This window comes from Anser brachyrhynchus (assembly GCF_964034855.1).
Source record: "Anser brachyrhynchus genome assembly, chromosome: 2".
Classification (NCBI taxonomy): Eukaryota; Metazoa; Chordata; class Aves; order Anseriformes; family Anatidae; genus Anser; species Anser brachyrhynchus.
Window position 1 is genome coordinate 51434094 of NC_137695.1, and position 20243 is coordinate 51454336.

General features: G+C 46.2%; 1 protein-coding gene across 3 annotated transcripts in view; it reads right to left on the reverse strand.

The window, feature by feature from the left end:
* The window catches only part of JARID2 (jumonji and AT-rich interaction domain containing 2), a 212232-nt gene extending 199759 nt beyond the window's left edge, over positions 1 to 12473 (reverse strand). Inside the window, exon 1 of one of the 3 annotated variants that reach the window (XM_080581035.1) lies at positions 12396 to 12473. Coding sequence is in view for 2 of the 3 variants with exons in the window: in XM_080581036.1 (XP_080437162.1) it covers positions 11338 to 11382 (45 nt within the window). In the remaining variant the exon portion in view is untranslated. Of the gene's footprint in view, positions 1 to 11337; positions 12226 to 12395 lie in introns of those variants that run through there. The other 2 variants (XM_080581036.1, XM_080581034.1) reach the window with 2 other exon arrangements.
* Between the last annotated feature and the right edge of the window lie 7770 nt (positions 12474 to 20243).

The window sequence follows — 20243 nt, forward strand, 5'->3', positions numbered from 1 at the left end:
AATTGATTTCCCAAAAGTTCAGACAGGCACTGTAAAAAGGGATGAGCAGGGCCACGTTCTACTTTTCCTCCACAGTGTTTGCCCAGATGTGCATTACAGTTTGCTGAGCCTTGCATAATGTAAGCAAGCAGCCAGCATTTTCCATAGCCAGCGCTTAAACTGTGCACACAGGCTCGAGAGACAAGTAGAGACAGTGCAATCCCTCCCCTTCCCAAGTATTTCCTATGGAGCTGCCCCCAGAATGAACTGCAGGAACCGCTCCATGCCTCCCCCTTTGGCCCTCAGGAAAAGCAAAAAGATACTGCGACAACAGCTCGCCTTGCTTTCTTGCAAAGAGGTGGCAGCAACTTCATTAAGAGCTGATGTCCTCAGACAGCAACATGGATAAAGAAGCCCACTCAGAGAAATAGGCACAAGTGAGAGAAAGAAAAGCATGGGACTAAAAACAAAACAACAAAAAAATAGAAGGATAAAAAAACCACTGGTACTATACTCATGTATACATTGTAATGAAGATAAGAGTAACAAAAGAAAAGAACAGTGATTGCATTTAAAGGAAATATTAAGAGAAGACACTGGAAAAGAAAAAGAAACTGTTCACACACACAAATCAAACAGTCAAGACTACATCCAGTAAAGCCACGAAAACCATTAAATGGCTATCACCCTCTTTAAAAAGAAAAAAACAAAAGCTAGCATTCCTGCCTGCAAATACTTAGACACTCTCTTAAACAGGAATGGCAAAATCTTGAGTCCAGAGAAGCACTTCGGCACGTGCTTAACTCGCAAGCTCCAAGTACTTCAACTGACGTCAGTAAGAGTATTCATATATTTGAGACAGGCACGTGCTGCAGTGCCTTGCCGGATCGAAACCGAGGGTGCATTTCCACACATGCGTTCCTCAACCACAGCAAAGCCAAAGGGGGGCTTGTGCCCCACCATCCCCTGAACTGTGCCACTAAAGAGCCTCGGCAGGCTTGCAATAAAACCACGTCATTTAAAGATGAGGAGAGGGAGAGAAAGGAAGAGAATAAAGGCATAATTACTTTTTAAGACAGATAATTTCGGTGACTGTGTTTCATATGAAGCTCTGCAGTTATACTGGTAGGGCCAAAACACGCTGAGAACTGTATCACACAGGAAAGATCAGTAAAGTCACCAGCGCTGGCTTCAGCAGTGAGAGAAAGACATGTGATGCCACATCCTGATGTTCCTCCAGTTAAAGGAAACCTTGTTTTCTGTAGCTTCTCGATTTGGCATGGTTTGGCCTTCTCACACTACGAGGGAACTCGGGGCAAAATACATTAATAGCATGTCAGTTCTCCTGCGCATTCAATAGACTTTTTAACAAGAGAAGCAATCAGGACTTGCTCTGCAGTGGTAAAGCTAAGAAAGCCATGGGAAATTTCCGGAGGAGCTCCCTCTGTAAGCAGGTCTTTGTTGTAGGAAGTAGAAGGGTGCGGCGGCTTCACTTCCATGGGGCACCATGTGTGTCATGTGTGCGTCTGCGTTCGTGTGTGTATTCAAAGGCAACCCAAAAGCAAGTCCTGTTCCACAAAGAATTCCATTTAGGATGAGTGCTGCTTCTTCTACCACATTTAACGGTGGGTGGAACTCAGCTTCCAGCAGCACAGCTATATGTTTTATTTTCTTCCTCTTTTTTCTTACGCTGTTCAAGTTTTAAATCGGTCAAATCCTACCTAAGCAAGCATAACATGCAACAACAGCGGTACATTTTTGACCCTTTTCTAACATATTTTAACACTTTGGGAATGATTATGGCACTACCATGACCACACGCCCAAACATCTTCAGCTTCATTTTCACCAGCATGGCCTAACATCATTTCAACCTTATTTAATATTCTCCAGCAGAAGGACGAGTACAGAAAAATCCATGCCTGAACAATGCTTAAAATAGACAAGGACTGCTAATTTTGTTTGCTAGGAAATAAAACGTGTACCTCGTCTCCTATTTAGTCATCGTTTCACAGCCCACTTAACCTCACGCTGCTGCTCACAGAAGCGATCCAACCACTCCCTCGCCACTCCATTTGCGTCCCTGCAACACCTTCTCCAGCCCAAGCACTTTTACAGCTACACCACGAACTGCAACATTAAGCAAATCCACATTAAAAGTCGACCGTATTTCGCCGGCTTGTTCTTAACCTGGACAAATTCCCAACCTGCGACAGGAGCTATCTATCGCCTGGCATAAATGCTGGCCGGCAGAGGAGAGGGGGAACAGCCAGAGGCTAAACCACTTCTTGCAGCACAGTGCTGGTTTAATGTGATCATAAAGTCACGGCATTAGGCAGATTTAGCATTTTTAGCATTAATGGCCTCCACGTTAGCGAGACTGTCACCCAAGACAACACACAAAAGCTTCGCACAGGACTTTCCCAGCACGGATGGGGAGAAGGGGGGAGCAGAACAGAGCAGCTCCTCTCTACAGATACTTATTTTTGTAGGTTTTACTGGTTCAAGGCATCACTGACAGAGTTGAAGACAGAAAAAGCCAGCTTCAAAATTATTTGCCATTAGGATGACCATTATTTCTTCCACGCCATAAATAATTCACGAGCAACAGTTACTGTAACATGCTGTAACTCCAGCTTCTAAGTAACACAGGGCCTCTTGTCTTACAAAGTGATATTACTGTCCCCGTTGCATGTTGAACAACCAACAAAAAATTAATGTTGGTAAAAGCTTTTCTAACTTAGCATAAAGGTCTCAGTAGCAGAAAAACTACCTCCTTCTTACAGTCTTGAGTTTTGTACAGCTTTTAATAAATGATTAGAGGAAATGCTATTCCAACAGATTAACTTCTGCTTTGTATCTGAAAATGAAAGGGATGTTCCCCGGTCTCAGAAAGCCAGCCCACACGATGGCAATAGGCCATGAGAATTTTCATCATTATCACCACGCACCGAGAAGGAAAACGAGTGCCTATCAAGCCAGAAAACCGCATCTCGGGCGTCCATCTATGTCACCCTTCTAAGGAAAACATTCACGTTAGGGCCGGTCGTTTGGGATGTCACCCAAACACGAACTGCATATAACATGAGCTCAGCTATCAGTCAGCTTTGCAAACAATAATAGCTAATGCTCTTTTTATTTGGCTTTGAGTTTTGTAAACTCAAAGTCTGGACCAAGTTTTGTATCACTGAAACCAAAACAGAAGCAAAGCTATTTTTTTTCAGCTCGAGTTGAGCTAAGAAGTTAATTGATCTGGCATACGTGCAGGGCTGGATATTTGTATTATAGGGTTTTCTGCATGCACGCTGCAGCTGAGAGATTTGGCTTACAACTTTGATGTACCAAAAAGAACTCCGTGGGACAAAGTCACTGAAAGTAATAACCGTGAAATTAAAAAGGTGAGAAAGAACGAAGCATATCCCTTCTCTAAATCACCCTTACTCTGCCTAACAGGCACCTTATAAAAAGGGGGTAAAAAAAGAAAAAAGAAAAAAAAAAAACCACCACAAACATATGGTGGCAGCCTGCAGCAACTTAAAACTCTAAATGCAATTTCTAGACTATGCATTTTTGGGGCATAAAGATTTCCCGTATGAGAACAGCATAAAAAGTGATATGCTAAATGAAACAACTAATTAAAATAATGATAAACATCTCATCAAAGCAAAACTCTGGGCAGACTCTTGCCTAAGATTCGTGGTTTCTGTCCACTTTATTAGTAGCGACCTCAAAAAATATTCCATGTGTTGCAATGCACTCGACTTACATGCTTTACACCTTCAAGTTCCTGTTTGTATTTCTTAAACACACGGCTAGAAAATCATTACTCGTTGTTTCAGTGGAGTTCCCAGGGGAAACTGAATTCCTGACACTGAGGAGCCTCAAAAGCTTGCTGTCTTGGTTGTACTCCCCAAAATGCAGCGTGACTAGCAGGATGCCTCGTGACAGACTGAAGTTTATACTCAAAGCAGTAGCAGATTTTTTTATTTTTATTTTTTTTTATCCAGAAGAATACAAAGCACAGTCCTCAGAGGGAAAAGAAAAGTCTCTCTTCTCCCCCAAACACAAATGTGGGAAAGGGCAGAGAAGACAGCCCTGCTCTTGTGGGCCGTGAAGGAGAAAAACGTCAAAGTGCCAGTACACGACACAGCCCAGAAATATGGGGAGCGCATACCTCTACCCCCTTGCATAAATCTGTTTTAAATCTATTTTTAAAATAGGCACATAGCTGATTTCCATATGCACATTGTTGAAACAGCTGATAGTTTCTCCAAATTCACTCCCATTGTTCTTAATTTAAAAGCACGCACTGCTTCAGAACTAATCTGCAAGTACAGCTAAAAATGAATTGCTTGTAATATACAGTCATCCTAACTTGGCCCAGACAACGCAGTATCAAAGTGCAAAACTAAGATTAGTAGATTATGTCAGAATGAGCTCCCATGGTTTATTCTTGAACTTTACAAATATCGTTAGCCAGTCATCATAGCGCGTGTGTGCCAAAACACGCTAATCTCCTGCAAGCATCGCGTCACGCAAAAGATGTCAGACCAGCAAGGCGAGCTCGAAGAACTGAAAGCAGAACGCAGGGACGCGAATACCACAAGCCCTCCTGGAGCACTGCAGCACGCCACACTTTCTCAACTCGGTTCTTTTTATTTGCATTTCTTCTAGCCTTTAGGAAGTAAAAGCAACGCAGTGGCAGCCACAGATCCAGGGCTGCATTTTTGCAGAGCAAATCAAGGGAAGAACCGGCCAGAAAAGACCTCAGTACAGGCTTACCATTTTCTTCTAATTGCATTTTTTAATCGCACAAATGAGCTCCTTTTCACGTCTGATTGAAGGAGGCTTTGTTCCCCCAGATAAATTTGCAGGATATGGCTTCTGACACTTCAGTCTGGGATGCGACATTTGCTGCAGAAATGCTGGAACGGTTTAAGATGCCACTCTTCCGTACGTGAACCGGTGGAACGATTTCCACGTGAGCGTTTTTTTTTTTTCTTTGCTCCTGTGCTCAGCCAAGCTGGTGCATCTGAAGAGCTTCCCGCAGCAGCATAAATTAAGCTGATAAACTTTGCACAGGAGCAGATGGGGAACACTCGCACGATCCGTCTGCTCGCGGACCAGGGAGCCGCAGCCTGGAGCCCAGAGCCCCGAAACGCGGCTTTAGGCACGGCAACACACGGCCACTGACCGCGGCCACTCTCCCATAGCAAGTTTGGCAGCAGCATTTCACATCTTTGGACCCTGCGTCTGCGTAAAGAAGCGACTGACGAACAAAAAGCACACGTGGAAGGGAAGGAGAGCCAGAGTATTTTCAAACAAGTCCTCCTCACGCCTGTAATTAAAGGGCTTACTCCTTTCCCACAGCCCACTGCTGGAAATACCAGGCCTCTGCCGGCTTGCCGAAGGAACAACATCAGAACAGGATGTCATTACACGAGGGAAAGTGTGAAACCCGAGCAAGTGAAACGACAAATGGTTTAAAACCTTGCACCTACTGATTCATTGAGAAAACGTTTCTGCGACAGGCTGCAAGAAACCCACCCTAACAAATGAAAGCCTAGAGTTCCCAAATAAAACCTCCCCGTTAAAAACCAGCAAGGACCACATCCAATATTCCCACTAGTAGTGAGCCAGCAAAACAACCCATCAAAGATCTAAGAGAACACCAAATACATTTTGGCAAGCGTATTATTTCCTGTATCTGAATTTCAGCACCAAGCACTCGTCACATGCTAGACCTGAATTTTACAAGCATTTTGCAGCTTTTAACTTTTCTAGTGGCTTCCTACCACTTAAGAATGCCCTAAATAAAAAATGGTAGTAAGTGCAAAAAGTATATGCGTATCATATCCCATTTTCTACTTTACTTTTTACTTATACCCCAGGTACCTCTTATCCTTTTCTCTAAAGAAAGCCCTAACAACAGGTTAAGGGGCTTTACATTGAAGGTTAAGAGCTAAATCGTTAAAGCCGTTCACTTTTGGCCAGCAGAATAGGGACATTCAGGGCCATCAACATCAGGAAACATTTAAGGGAAGTTCAGGTTTGGCAACACTGAAATTTGCATTATTAGACTTGAAAGTTAATGTCCCGTTAATCTTACACAGAGGCAGTCAAATCCATCAGCACTATTGTTTTCAGACTGTCTGCCCACTACAGCAAACAATGCATCATTTACACTTGGTTTACATTTATAGTTGGGAAGAAAGCCATGCAAAGGACTAGGGGGAAAAAACAGAATGTTTAAAATGCAAATTTGGTTTTGCAGCAATGCATGTATTCCTCTGCAAATTCCACATCTGTTAAATCACACAAAAGCTGAGTGTTGTAATAAAAAAAAATAGTAATAATAAATGTCTCTGCTTTTCCTTTCCCTACATTAAAATTACCTTTAAGCCTTCCTTTCACTTGAATACTGCAAACTATAAACTTTAGAAATGAAAGCAGCTGGTGTTTCCCCCCCTCCATCCCCAAGTTCAAGTTGATTGAATTCAGTCACCATACAATATAAAAGGGAAAGAAAAGAAAAAAAGAAAAACAAAAAAGCATTTCCCTCCTCCTCAAGAACTTTCAGTTATGTTCAAACTAGGAAATATCCTAGTTTGAAATGGGCATAAACAAAATACGAATTTTAAACCTGGAGTCTCTTTAGCTTCAGTCTATGAGATTTTAAAAGTGACCTACTTTATGTAATACTCCCACAGCTGAGTCATCACAGTATCAACTGGTCTCTATCAGCTGCAGGGTGTGATCATCACTTAAAAAAAAAAATCAAGTATCCATGCTGAAATACAACTTTTTTCTTTTAATTCTGTTAAAAATACACTGGTAATCTCACAGTCCAGAACATAATGGGGGGGGTGGGGGGGGGGGAAGCCTTGAAGAAAGTTTGAACCACATCAAGTAGTCTCTGTATAGCAGATGCCATGCCTAATAGCAAGCGCCTGTAAGCTACATGACAAAATATTGGACCAGGCTGCAGAAACAATGATTGGTTCCTTCTCTGCCACTGTTACAGTACGTAGCTTCAGGCAAGTAATTTGGACTTCTTTCTGTTTCATCAAACAATAAAATGGAGGGAATGCTACTACATTAGAAAATGAGCTGACGTTTATACCACCCTTTAACATGCGTAACATTAACGGTTATTTTACATCTACAGAAAAGGAAGGGGTAATATATTTTTAATACTGGCTTAGTAGGCCTCATAAGAGAAGGTGAGAGTGCTTAATGAACATTAGAAACTCTTCACAGGGGCCTTGATTCATTATAATTCACTCTGGACAGCATCCTACGCAGAATTCTGGCTCACGGTCTGTTGGAGTGAACAGGAGTCCATTAGTATCTCAGTGCAAGGCATTTGTTGATAGCAAGAAGTAAATATTCATTAAAAAAAAAAAAAAGATTGTGATTACTAGTTTCTAGTTACGTGCCGTCATGCCACTCAGCATAAAGCTGCAGTCTCAACAGACCAGGAGGAGGTTAAGAGGAATGCAAACTCTCAAGAGAGGCTAGCATCCGTACACTAGCTGCCTAAGTTATGTATACAAAAAAAAAAGGAGCTCAGCACACTACATTGCTGGAACAGGTACAATGCTGGAACTGTCACCACCAGCCTGAAAAAGACCCAGCACAAGAAAGCTCCAGAAGGCTACCCGAAATAAAACGCAAGGCACACTGAATCATACCACCCCTGCCGTCACCCAGCAGCGGCTTTACATGATGCCTTGTAGGAGCTGGCCCTACTCACAACGCCCCTCAGCGTGGGGCAGGGAAACGGGGTGCTGGGGGGTGAGAAATGAGGGAACCCCACCGTGCACTAGACAAGGCCAGGCAACGGGGTGAGTCTGAAGCCGTGGGGAGCACAAAAATGTCCCCTCCCCAGGGGCTGCTGCTGTCACCATTCCCCCGGCTCCCTGGAGTGCCTCAGCACCGGGGCCTGAGCACCCACAGGGCCTCGCTCGCGTGCCCGACCCCATGGCAGCGCTGCGGGGCGGCCGCCAGGTTTCACGACAGGCACAACCGACGAGGCAGTCTCTGGCCTGCTGCTCGCAGCGACCTCAAAGGCATCGTTGGGAGGGATTTTAACGCACACAACGCTTCCAGGCGCCACTACCAACGGGGGGGGGGGGTAGGCTCTCCGCAGGCCGTCCCGAGGGGACCCACGTCCCCTCACGGCACCTCCGCGGGGAAGAGGAGGTGTCATGCGAGGTGACGGCAGTGACGTTGCTCCTGAATCGCGTTTCGCCATCTGCTACCCTGGCAGAGCTGTGCAGGTATTTTGGGACGGTGATCCAGGCCCGATACACCGAGGCCTGCACCGGGAGGAAGAGAAGACGTGCTCTCCGACAGCACGAAAATGGGCAGAAAAACACACACCTGTGAAATTACGCTCGAGACTTCAAAGGTTTTCATTTAAGAACTATTAATTCCAAGCGCATACTGAATGCAGTCTGGCTTCTCGGGCGATGCTTTACAAAGCTGTCAGTTTTCTGAGGCTTGAGCCAAAAGGCAATATTTGATATGTAAAGATGTTTGAGAAGGAGGAGGATAAAGTGAGAAGCAAGATTTGAATGAGTCAGCCATAGCTCTCTTAAAAATTAAGCAATAGCGTTTTTAAAGAGCCGGGGGGGGGGGGGGGAGATGCATATGCGGATTTCCTCATTCCTGGGTTATCAGTTGCGAAGATAATGCAAAGTTTTGGGGAACTTTTAATTACCGCTACTCACGAAGCAGCGAGTGGAGCCACACGACAGCTGCCCACGGCACGCGGGCTTCACCCCATTGTTCTTGTTACCTTTTTGCTTTCAGAACTCGTTTCACGAGCGCTGGAAAGCAAAAAGCCCGAGCAGGCTTTGCTTGAGAGCAAGACGGCGGCCTGCAGCTACCCGAATGTCCCGATGATGGGGATGTGCCACCCAGACGGGATGTTGTTTTGGAGGAGCCGGGGGGGACTGCTCGCCCCAGAACTGGAGCACCAGGGGGCTGTCAGGTGTGGGTACCCCCATCTACCCCACTCGGTGCCGGCTCCACGCAGTGCCGGGTGAACTGTTGTCATGCTCCACGGCCCCCACACCGCTCCCAACACCCAGCAGCCCACTTCACCTCCCCAGCCACCCCATGGGGTTTCTGCGCTGAGCCCACGGGGGTGCGAGACCAGAGGGTATACAGTGCCCCGCGGGGATATGGTTTATGGAGGGGGCCAGCCTGTCCCTGGGGAAGGTGGGCTGGGGGTGTGGGAGGGTTGGCGGGCTGGCTGCACCTTCCTCTGGGTGGGCAGACAACAACAGGCACGGCACGGCACGGCACGGCCAGGGGGAAGGCGCCACGCGTGTCACGCCAAGCAAGGCGGGCATGAGACCAGGCGGGGCGGGGGCTGCTGGCACCATGGCCCCCTCGCCGGAACCAGCGGTGCCATGCGGTGCCATGCCATAGCATACCACGCCGTGCCTTGCCATGCCATGCCACACCACACCATGCCACCCCCACACCTGCCCACCTGGGGCCGCCCCCCCCCCCGCCCCGCTCTTAGCCCCGGGGCCTCCCCCCGCCCCCGCCCCGCCCGTGACGTCACGCGCGGGCCGAGGCGGCGGAGCGCTCGCGCGGCGCGCAGGCCCTTCCCTTTGTGACGTCACGGGCGCGGGGCGAACCTGGCCGGGCGGCGGCGGCGGCGCGGTGGCGGTGTCCGGCGGGGCTCCCGGCGCGGCCCCGGATACCTGTTGCTGCCGGAGGGCCCCGCCGCCGCCGTCAAGGCCGGGGGGGGGGGGGAAGAAAAAAAAAAAAAAAAGCAATAGTAAAAGAAGAACGATAAGGATAAGGCGAAATTAAATGATGATGCGGATTAAAATGGGATAAAAAAAATAAAAATTAGGAAAAAAAAAGGGGGGGGGGGGCGAAGTTGCATCGCGGGAGCACGCCCGCGGCGCGCTGTCCCCGTGTCCTGCCCCGGCATTGTCCGCCCCCGCCGGGCCGGGGGAGTTTGGGGCGAACCCTCCTTTATCCCCCTCCGCAGCCCCGTTCGCACCGCGGTGTCCCCTCCCCTAAAGCCGGGCTCTGCTTTTGTCTGGGCGCCCCCCGCGCCTCGGGGCAGAGTTTCCCCCCCGCACGCCCGATCCCGTAGCTGCAGCCCGGCGGCTCCGGGCTCCCCGTCCCTCTGCAATGCGGATGTATTTTAATTCCAAAAGCCGGCCCCGGGGTGCCCGGCTGCCGCCTAGCACCACGTCCCCCCCCTCCTTCCCCGCAGCGCCCGGCGGGGGGTCCAAAACCCACCCACCCATCCCCCTTATTTATATTTTTTTTGCCTTTTTTTTTTTTTTTAAATTTTTGGGAATGCACAGAACAGCAGCAGAGGGAAGTGTCCCGAAGGTCACCCGCCCTGCACGGAAACGCACGTACGGCCCCCGCCGACAACCACGGGCGCCGGCGACACGTACGATATAAACTGCAACTTTTAAAGTGTCGCAGCAAACACACCCTAAAGCGACGGTGTCTGTGTCTGTCTGTGTGTCCCCCCGCCCCAAAACGCCACGCCGAAACGCAGCATTTTTCCAACGTGCAGATAAAAATCGCGATTCGGTCTGCTGCATATTCGCCTAATCCCCCCTCGCTTTTTTTTTTTTTTTTTTTTGCCTTTTTTTCCAAACGAAAAGAAAAAACTCCCCTATGCCAATCAAAACGCAACTGGAGCACGAACAAAAATCCCCCCCCCCCCCCCCCCACGTCCACGCACATTTCTCCCCTTTAAAGGAGCAGACAATCGCGAGGGATCGGCCGGATTAAAAATAAATTAATTAATTAAAAAAAAAAAAAATGAAGCAGAAGCGGAGAGCCCGGGCTGCGGCTCCTTCTCCCAAATATTTTTCTCCGAGCCATTTTCCCGTGTGGCACGGCCCGGCACGGCCAGCGGCCGCAAGTTGCAGCAGGCTCCGGGCTGGAGCACCCATGGGTGGCCGGGAGAAGCCGGCGGCACGGCGCTGGCAGCCGCCGTCTCGTTGCATCCCCCCCCGCGGCAGCCCCCCGAGCTCCCCGCCTTTCATCGAAAACTAGATGATGATTGTGTCATTTGAGGTCAATACATTTGTTCAGCGGGGGAACCGCGAGGCACAGGCTGGTTTTATAACCCGGCTGGATGGAAGGCTTCCCCGGGAAAAGGGGGCCTCTGAAACTCCCCCACCACACCGCAGGAAAAAAAAAAAAAAAGAAAACAACAACAACAACAACACACAAAACCCCAAACAAATCCAGCATTACATTTCTTTTAAAAACCGTATAGCCGCAGAATTAGCTATAAACTTGACATTCACTGCCATTTCCTAAAATTGGGAGTCAAATGATATATGTTATGACCACTTACGTATTTCTTTTGAATTATATTCCTCTTGGGTCTTTCTTTGCTCATTCTGGTATCCAAATTCTGATTGCAAAAGGGGACAATTGCTTCATGAATTAAAGCCGCGACAATTAAAAAAAAAAAATACCGAAAAATCCTGGGGGGGAGGGGGTTGTTTGTAGTGGTATCTTGTAATCCGACTTTTCTTTCCTCACAATGTGATTCTCCTAGCAATAAATCCGAGGTATGGGGGACGAAAAAAAAAAAAAAAAAGACGAATGCGAAGGAAACAAAAAAAAAAATTCACTTTAGTGAAACATTATAATGGAAAATTTCCCCCTAAACACAAAAAACGACGCCCTCGATATCCCCTTTTTTCCTTCTCGAGCCACCTAAGCGATCTGCAGGTCCTTAGTGTCAGAGCCGTAGTTACATCTTGGAAAAGGAAAGGGACTGAAGGGAGAAGATAAATAACAAAAATGTTGGAAGTCACGTTGGCGCTGCTGCAGCAGGGAAAAGCAGCAGAGACAACTCCAGCAGCAGCAGCAGCAGCAGCAGCAGCACCAGCAGCAGCACCAGCAGCAGCTCCAGCAGCAGCAGCAGCAGCAGTGAGGGCTGCACGCACTGTGTGTGTCTCTGCTCCTCCAGCTCCCCCCTAACCAATGAGAACAGCTCTCCGCCAGCAACTTTAAATGGACCTGGGCTGCCTCTTTTTTTTTTTTTTTTTTTATAATATATAGGTCTGCGTGTGTGTGTGCGCGCGTGTATATAGATATATATACAACACACAGGCACACGCACACACAGCCGGGCACCGCTTAGGGCATGCCCGCAACTCCCAACCCGCACGCCAGCCGCAGCACCCGGCCCAAGGTCGCCGCTGCGAGCCCTGGGGGGGAATTTGGCGACGGTCCCTCAGCGCGCAGCACGCTCGGCCTCGCCGCCCTGCCCTGCCCCCTCCCCTCCCCTCCCCTCCCCTCCCCGCCCCGCTGCCGCCGCCGCCTCCTCTCCTTTCCGCTCCGGCCCTGCGCCCGTCCCCCGGGCTCGGCCGTGCGCCGGGGCCCGCCGGTCGCTGGCAGCACCTGGCCTGGCCGCGGGGCTCCGCGCAGGGCCCGGCAATTGTCCTCGCTCCGCGGGAAAGTTGTAGTTCCCTCGCCACAAAATGGCGGCGCCGGCGAACTACATCTCCCGGCGTGCCTCGCGCTCACCCCCCCCCCCTCCTCCGTGCACCGCCGACCATTGGCTGCTCGGCGAGGAGCGCCCCCCCCCCCCTCCCCGCGGCGGTCGGTGGTAGGGGCGGGGGCGGCGCTGAGGGAGGGGGCATGGCGCTGAGGAGGAGGAGGAGGAGGAGGAGGAGGGGGAAGTTTATGGCCGAAAGGGCGGGGGGAGGCTGCCGGCAGGGCGCTGGGATTGATGTGTCTGGGTCGGGGGAGGGAGCGGCCGCACGAAAGTCGGTCGGCCCCGGTGTCAGCTCGGGACAGGCCGCCTGGTGCGCCCCGGAGGTAGCCTGAGGTCACCACCAGCACTCCTCCTCCTCCTCCTCCTCCTCCTCCTCCTCCTCCTCCTCCTCCTCCTCCTCCTCCTCGTCCCACCGGCCCGCAGTGCGTTACCTCCTGCCCCACACGCAGGGGTGGCTGCTGATGCGATTCAGGACCGGAATTTCAATAAAGAGCTATGAGCTGCAAATGCTTGTGGTCTTTTTGTGTGTGTGTTTTTGTACGTTTTTTTCCACCAGCGCAAAGAGGAGCATGCGGAGTCGCAGAAAGGACAGCAGTTCTGGACAGGGCTTTGCATGGAGGGCCGGGGGGAAGGTTAATTGGTGGCTTCCCCCGTGAAGTATCAGGAAGACTCCTGTAGTCAGTGGCCATTTGTGCTTTTCAGTGTAACTCACTGCAAACTGTGAGGGAACGTACCTCTACCATAACGCATACAGTTATGTATTGCTTCAAACACGCTGCCATGTTCTCTAAATGCAGTTTATGTTCATTCAGCTCTGTAGAGTAATACCTCCGCCCCATAGATGAGAAAACTTCTGTGTAAGGCCGTTGAATGACTGTCCTTAAAGTCAGGAGAGCTGAAGGCCCAGGAGTCGCCAGAACTTCAAGTCACTGGTGGCTCCTAGTCCACTGCTGTAACCCATGAGGCCCTCCATCCAGCTTTTCTCACACACGTATGCGAACACAGCATTCTCCATTTACCCTAGAAACAGGACCCAAATGGTGTTTGAAATGCTAAATGGAAAAAATCAAGTTAGGCAATAACTACTTAATTTTTACTTTGCTTCTTTGTGCTTACCCCTAACGATTTTAGGCGCTTTTTCTAGTCTTATTCGTGAAGTAGTTAAGCTGAGAGAAATGACCTTTGCTTGGCCTCATCTAGTATCAAGTTTTTATGGTAATAACTACTTGTGATCAAGGTAATATTTTGAAGCCTTTACTTTAGGCCTCTTGTAGGAAAATATACATTATTTCAAAGTGTCAGTATGAAGAGAGGTTTTTTGTTCCTTTAAGATGGAAATTTGTGCATTTCTTTTAGTTATGCTGAGCTCTCTGCCCTCACTGCTTTTTATTAAGGTATTTATGTAGCTTGAAGGCCTAGGACATATTTGGAAGAAAACACTTTTGTCTCAGGTTTTCTTCAGTTAAGAACGGTGGGTCTGCAACTTTCTTTCTCTAGGAGACATTTCAGAAAACCGTAAGAGGCAAATACAGTCAGTTGTATATTTCTAAGTCAACAATTAAGCAAAAGGTTCTTGTAACAAACCTACCTCCCTTTTCTCAAATAGCATAAGGTAGCAAAACCAACTTTTCCTTGTACACACGCTTTAGAGATTACTTTCTGGCTGTTCTTATGTCTTGCTGCTGCTATGTTTGCTACTGGCTTTTGTGCCATGTGTTGAACAAGAGCTAACTGTCAGTGCAAACTAATGAATTTTCTTCTCAAGGCTGGATGACAGAAACCTTTTGCATAGATCCATGGCTGTATTCACATATGTGCGCTGTGTTAGAGAGCATCATACTATGTATATGCTCAGTATCCTGTTTCTGTGTTGGATCTTTCCCTTCTGTTTTAGCTTGTGCGCATTTTGTAGACTGACCCTTTAAATACTGAGATTTGACTGGTTTAGAAAATTAATTAAGTTCTGATACAATAGCATTTAGTACTACCAATACTGATGTCAGTATTTGCCATTACAGTAGGTCACTTTCATTCTTTCTTTCTTTCTTTATTTATTTATTTTTATTTTTTTCTGGAAAGCTTTAATTTTTAATTTGATGGTGAGTTTCATATCCTGGCCACTTTCAACTCTAGTATTTCTTGAAGATGTTTAAGTACATAATGTTAACGTGGTAGAGTTTCCTTTTGTGTATCTCATTATTTTTTCCATTGAACATAATTATTTTACTAGGACTTACATGGATTTATAAAGGAGCCCAAAACCTGGATTCCTGTGTTTTACAGTTATTTTTTACCACTGTCCAGAATAAACCTTTCCAGCAACTCACAGAGAACAGAACAGGCTCAGTGTCCTGAAACATGATAATGTAGTTCAAAAGGCTTTGGGATTTCTTGGGGGAAAGGGGAGGTGGAGGTAAAATTGTGGGTTGTTTGCATGAGAATAATTCATTTTATGCATTGTGCATTTGAACTTGTGTATACTAAACATCTCAGGCGCAGTTATCTCCAAGAAATAGGTGAAATGTGGGCACTTTCTAGCACATAAGATAATCTTGTAGTACATAATTCCAGTGAAAACAGGAAGCTCCATTGAGAAGGAACCTTGGTGATACCTCTCCAGCTACTAGAGCTTTCATGATACTTACCTACTTCACATCTCAACATAGGTAAAATCTCTTTCAGAGTCTGTAGGAAAAGAACATTCATCGCAGCCGACTTATGTATGACTACTTGTCTTTTTTAATCAGGGACTATTGCTTTTGATACTGTTTTACTTGGAAGGCATGTGTAAATGCAAAATATTTTGCAGTGTCCTCGGAGTTCTCTTGGGGAAAGATCTCCAGTAAGGTAACGGAGAAGGTCCTGGTATGGTTGCTGGACAAAATTTTAAAAAGAGTATGTAGTTCATAAGGCAAATGACAATCTACCGTAAATCAAAGAACAGTCATTTGAGGCTTCTATTTTTTCCTTTTTGGTCAAACAGATAAAACAATAGGCACAGGCAGTACGGGGAAGGCAGAAAGAATGTATAGGGTGAATTCGCGAGCCATAATTCACCAGTCAGCAAACAAAGGGCATGATGCCAGACAAGTTCAGCTATAAAAGGAGCCTTGTCTTGGGGGCAGGCTGTGATTGTTTGTGGACAGATGGCTGCTTACCAGTTCATAAAAATAACTTCTGGATACCTTTTCCTCAAATGTGGCATATTTACCTGAATTATGCCTACTTAAAAAAAAAAAAAAAAAAAAGTCAAGATTAAATTGTCTAGTGTTTCATAGTTTGTTTTGTTTTGTTTTGTTTTATCTGAAAAGGATGCAACTTTGCCTTCTGATATTTAATCCCTGTGTGCATAGAAGCAAAACCTTTTGTAAGCTAAGAAGGACGAGGGTGGGAGTAGGTTGGTGGTTTTACACTGAGGATTACAGAACTTGCTTCTAACCCTCATTCTTCAGGTTGGCAATCTTTGGAGATACAGTAATGCACAAGGAATTCCTATTTTCAGAAGTTTCAATGGCTTCCTAGACACTTGATGTACTGCTCAAACTAGGTTAAAGGATTATGAAAGTAGACTGCCGGGTTTGTGAAAATCAAAGACATTTCCACACAGTTGCTTTTTTGGTGCCATAAACAACACCACCACTTATGTATCGCACATTTTGTTTTGTGTTTGAGAAGACAAGAACTTTACCATAGGCAAACAACTCTTTCTTGTAGCAGGTAAGAAAGCTGTGAAGACAATCAGAGAGGGGCCTCTTCCAGTAGATACCCAGAATGCTGAATTTTCTGGAGTAATTCTTGCCTGTGGTTTGAGTCGATGTCAGTATTCCTGTTTCCACATCCCCTAATTTGTTTCCCTCCTCTTTTTTGTCATGTTTTAAGCACCTTGTCTTTCTTATATTCATATTCTCCTCATTGTTTTCCATCGGTCTTGTGATTCACACAGCATACTTCTGTAATACTGGAGTAGAAAGTTGAAGATAGTGTTACAATACATATCTAAGAGAAAAATGGCTACTGCTATGAATGAATCCCTTACAGAAGAGGGAAGTAGTACTTCCTTTTGTTCTTTCCCATAGGGAAGTAGAGATATTGTAGCCAGTTGCTGGCAGGCAGTTTGGCCACTTCCCCACAACCTTTTTTACTTCATAGTTTGTGAGATGTATTTATAAAACACAAACATAATGACCATCCAACATAGTTACCTAGTGCACGCACAAGGTGCTGCATCTGCATCTGAGGATTCCAAACAGGCAACTGCCATCATGCACTTAATTTCTACATGTGTCGTGGATTCTGTATCACATGCACAATGGGTCTGGATTCAGGCGATGCAGATTTATGCATGTGATTTAAAGTCCTCTCAGCAATTGAGATATGGTGCCTAGCATCTCCTGGATCCTTGCAGCAGCCTTACACACACGTGCAGGCAGACACTGCACAGATGGTTAGAGCGAAAGGATATTAAAGTGGCTAAGTTAAGCACTGAAAAGTTACAAAATGCCAGAATTAGGAAATGCTTATGCAACCTTAATTCCATCCATACATCTGTATATTGCTTTATAATAATCTTAAAATAGATTGCATACCTTTCCCCCTCCCCTCCATAGGATGATTGTTTTTTGTACAGTGTATTAAGTGAGTCTGCTGTAGGGATGAATTAGAGTGCATGCTGAAGGAGAGTGTTGTCTGTTAAACTCTTACCCTCCTGTGTTCCTATGAATGCAAGATGGGAAGACATAATCTCATTGTTAAAGCTGGAGAAGTTGATTCTCTGCCAAGGAACGTAATGCTGGATAGGCCATTTACATCAATCTTTAATAGCGGCCAGGTCAGCACTACTAATTTGTACGTAAATAGCTACAGTTGTCAGATGGGTGATGAGTTGTGACTTGTGGCCATCACAGCTCTTTGATCCAAATCGCCTAGTGTGCAGGATACTTTGTTCCCCACTTGAGAATGTAGAAGAGGAGATGGGGAAATAAATATATCCGTTGTTGTTAACGTGTTCCTGTTGTAGGTCATGCATTGTGTTCCTTATTTTATGGGTTCTCTTAGGACTACACATGCATCTGCACCAAAGGTTGCTGGAAGCTGTATTTTTTGAGTACTCAAAGAGTATGCAGTGCACAGTACTCACAAGAATTGGGCTTTAGGTACTTTGAGACTCTTCAGATCTTAATTTCTCACTGCCTCTGGACAATCTGTAAACTGGGGCTACTATTCTTTTATTTTATAGAAATGACGAAAACATAATGCTTGTGGACAATCAATGATGTTCTTAGTGTGAGCACTGCAGAAAAGGCAGTATCTCTTCACTTGTCTCTTTGTCTGCTTTTTCTCTGCTGAATTCAGTACTATCTCAGCATTTATTTTCTTCACGTTTGATTTCACTGCTTTTTATAGCTGGCAATGTAAGGGTCTTTGTCCTTGCGACATTGTTCCGTGTTTACTGGAGTTTGCTCTGCATCAATTGAGAAATAGGATTGCGGGACAGTAGCTCTTGAGGGGTGTGAATGCACATAAGCTTGAACAAGAATGGTCAAAGTGGTGAGAACTTCTCTTTTTTTTTTTTGTTTCAGTACAAGTTGCTGCACAAACTCAGAAGTTTGCATGAATGTGAACAATTTTAGTTGAGTCAGTTATTTTAAACAGGCTATTAAATTAAAGTAAGACAATTTTACTCTGAAAGAAGAGCTCAACATGGAAGAAGGGGAACAAGAGCATGTCTTAGTGGGTGGAAGAAGGAATTGAGAGCATTATTCCACCCAGTCTTTCTTCTCTTTTTCTCTCTTCTCTTTGCCCATTTGAAAGTTTGTGTTTCTCTTCCCCCGTCTTTTCTCAAAGCCTTGTGAAGAGTGTAATGCTTACTTTGAGCCACAGGGAAGATGAGGCTAGCGGGACCAGTGCAATGTAGTTTGTGAGTTGAGCATGGTGTTGTAGCATGCTAGAGTTCATCTTTGTAGGCAATAATGATTCTCCTCTCAGGCATTGCACACACCGTGTTTTCCTCCTGTAAAAAAACAAAAAACAAAAAACAACAAAACAGCCCAGTTGCCCACAGCTGATTCCAGCTGATGAGTAGTGTGGAAAAGTGGTGAATGAGGCCTCAAGCTTGGCTCCAGCACTGGCAGTGGTAGCACTGCTGGTGTCCAGTTTACTAGCCAAAGTTTAGCCATCATTTTCCCTTGTACCCGGCCATAAATTTCACGCATTTGAAACACTGTTTGCATTACAGCTGAGTATAATTAATTTCAAGCACAGTGGAGGCTGTGTGAAGTTTTTAATAAAAGGTCATCTTTGTAAATAATCAAGTAATACAAATAGAGTGGGGGCTCCTGCTGAAAAGACAGAAACAGCAAGTTATTGTTGTAGCCTTAAGGAAGCTTATCAAGCAATTCAGTGTTTAATAACAACACACATAATACCTACATCTTGTAAGGTGCTGGATGGTCCCAGCTTCTTTTGTTATTTGACCAGTTTTTGTGGTATGCCAGCACCATACAGCATTAAGACCCTGAAATCATTATGCCAAGAGCAGAGGGAACAAAATAAATTACAGGAACAGCTAACTTGGTTTTGGTAATATCTTTTATTGCCCAAGAACTTGGATATGTTTATTTCTTGCTTGTGATAGCCAATTATAATAACTCCAGTGGTGGTTTCTGTTGTTTTTATCAAATTTGTAGCATGTGCTGGCTTTGGATGCACATTTGCAAAGTCTTCTGCCGATGTGAGCTCAGACTGGCTTTTCTGGAACCGTGTTCTAATTTTTGTTTGGTTCATGCTATGGCTTCTATCATTGCAATGCATATGTAAGCACGGTTGATGCTGATGCAGTAGCGTAGTGTGAGAGGCTAAGATAAAACACCAGCTGTTTCTGAAGACCTCGCCTGCTGCTATCAAGAGGTTCAGGTTAGCAGTATTAAGTGTTACAAGGATCTGTAGGACCTATGTTTTGAACTGCTTTCCTGAAGAGAGGGTGGAAATGTACATGCCTGGCTATTTTCGGAATCAGTCTTTCTTGAGTGTGCTTATACTTTATGAAATGCGAGCTCGGGGAATATGGATAATAAAGCTGAATTACTGTCCTTGAGTGTTTGTAGATTAAGGATATTGGGCATGAGTGAGTTGTGGCAAAAGCTGAATTATGTTTAAAATAACAGCAACAACAACAGAGAGAGGATGGCCCAATCAAATGCCGGTCTTGTCAACGTAATTCTGAAGGGATTCGGGTACAGCTAAAGATTTGCTTCCTTCACTGATGCGGACACAGTGCACCAGGAAGGCATCAGGCCGGGTGAAGTCACCAGCCAGCCAACTTCCAGGATGCCTGCTGCTGACCAACCCACAAAGACGCAGTTATCTCCGAAACAAGCTGTTTGTTTTATTTCAAAGCCCCAGTGGGCCTGGCTCCTTCCTGCCCAGCAGCAGAGCAGGCTCCCTTCTTGCTCGGTGCCTGGTCTGGGGAAGAGATTGCTTGCTGGCCCGCGAGAGTGGTTCTTGGTAATTGGCTTTCTGGGAGTGCTGTGTGCGAGTATCTGGCTTTTTTAATTGTTTGTTTTATTAAAGTTTGTTTATTGAAGCGAATATCTGGTCACAATGGAAGCATGTTTTTTGAAGCCTGTGTATTGCCAAGAGAACAGGGTAGAGTACGGATCGGGTTATTGCTTCTCCCAGATCAGAAGTACACACGCAGCTCTGCAGGCCCCATGGGCAGTGTCCCAGCATCTCCTCCCTTCCCCTTTTTCTAG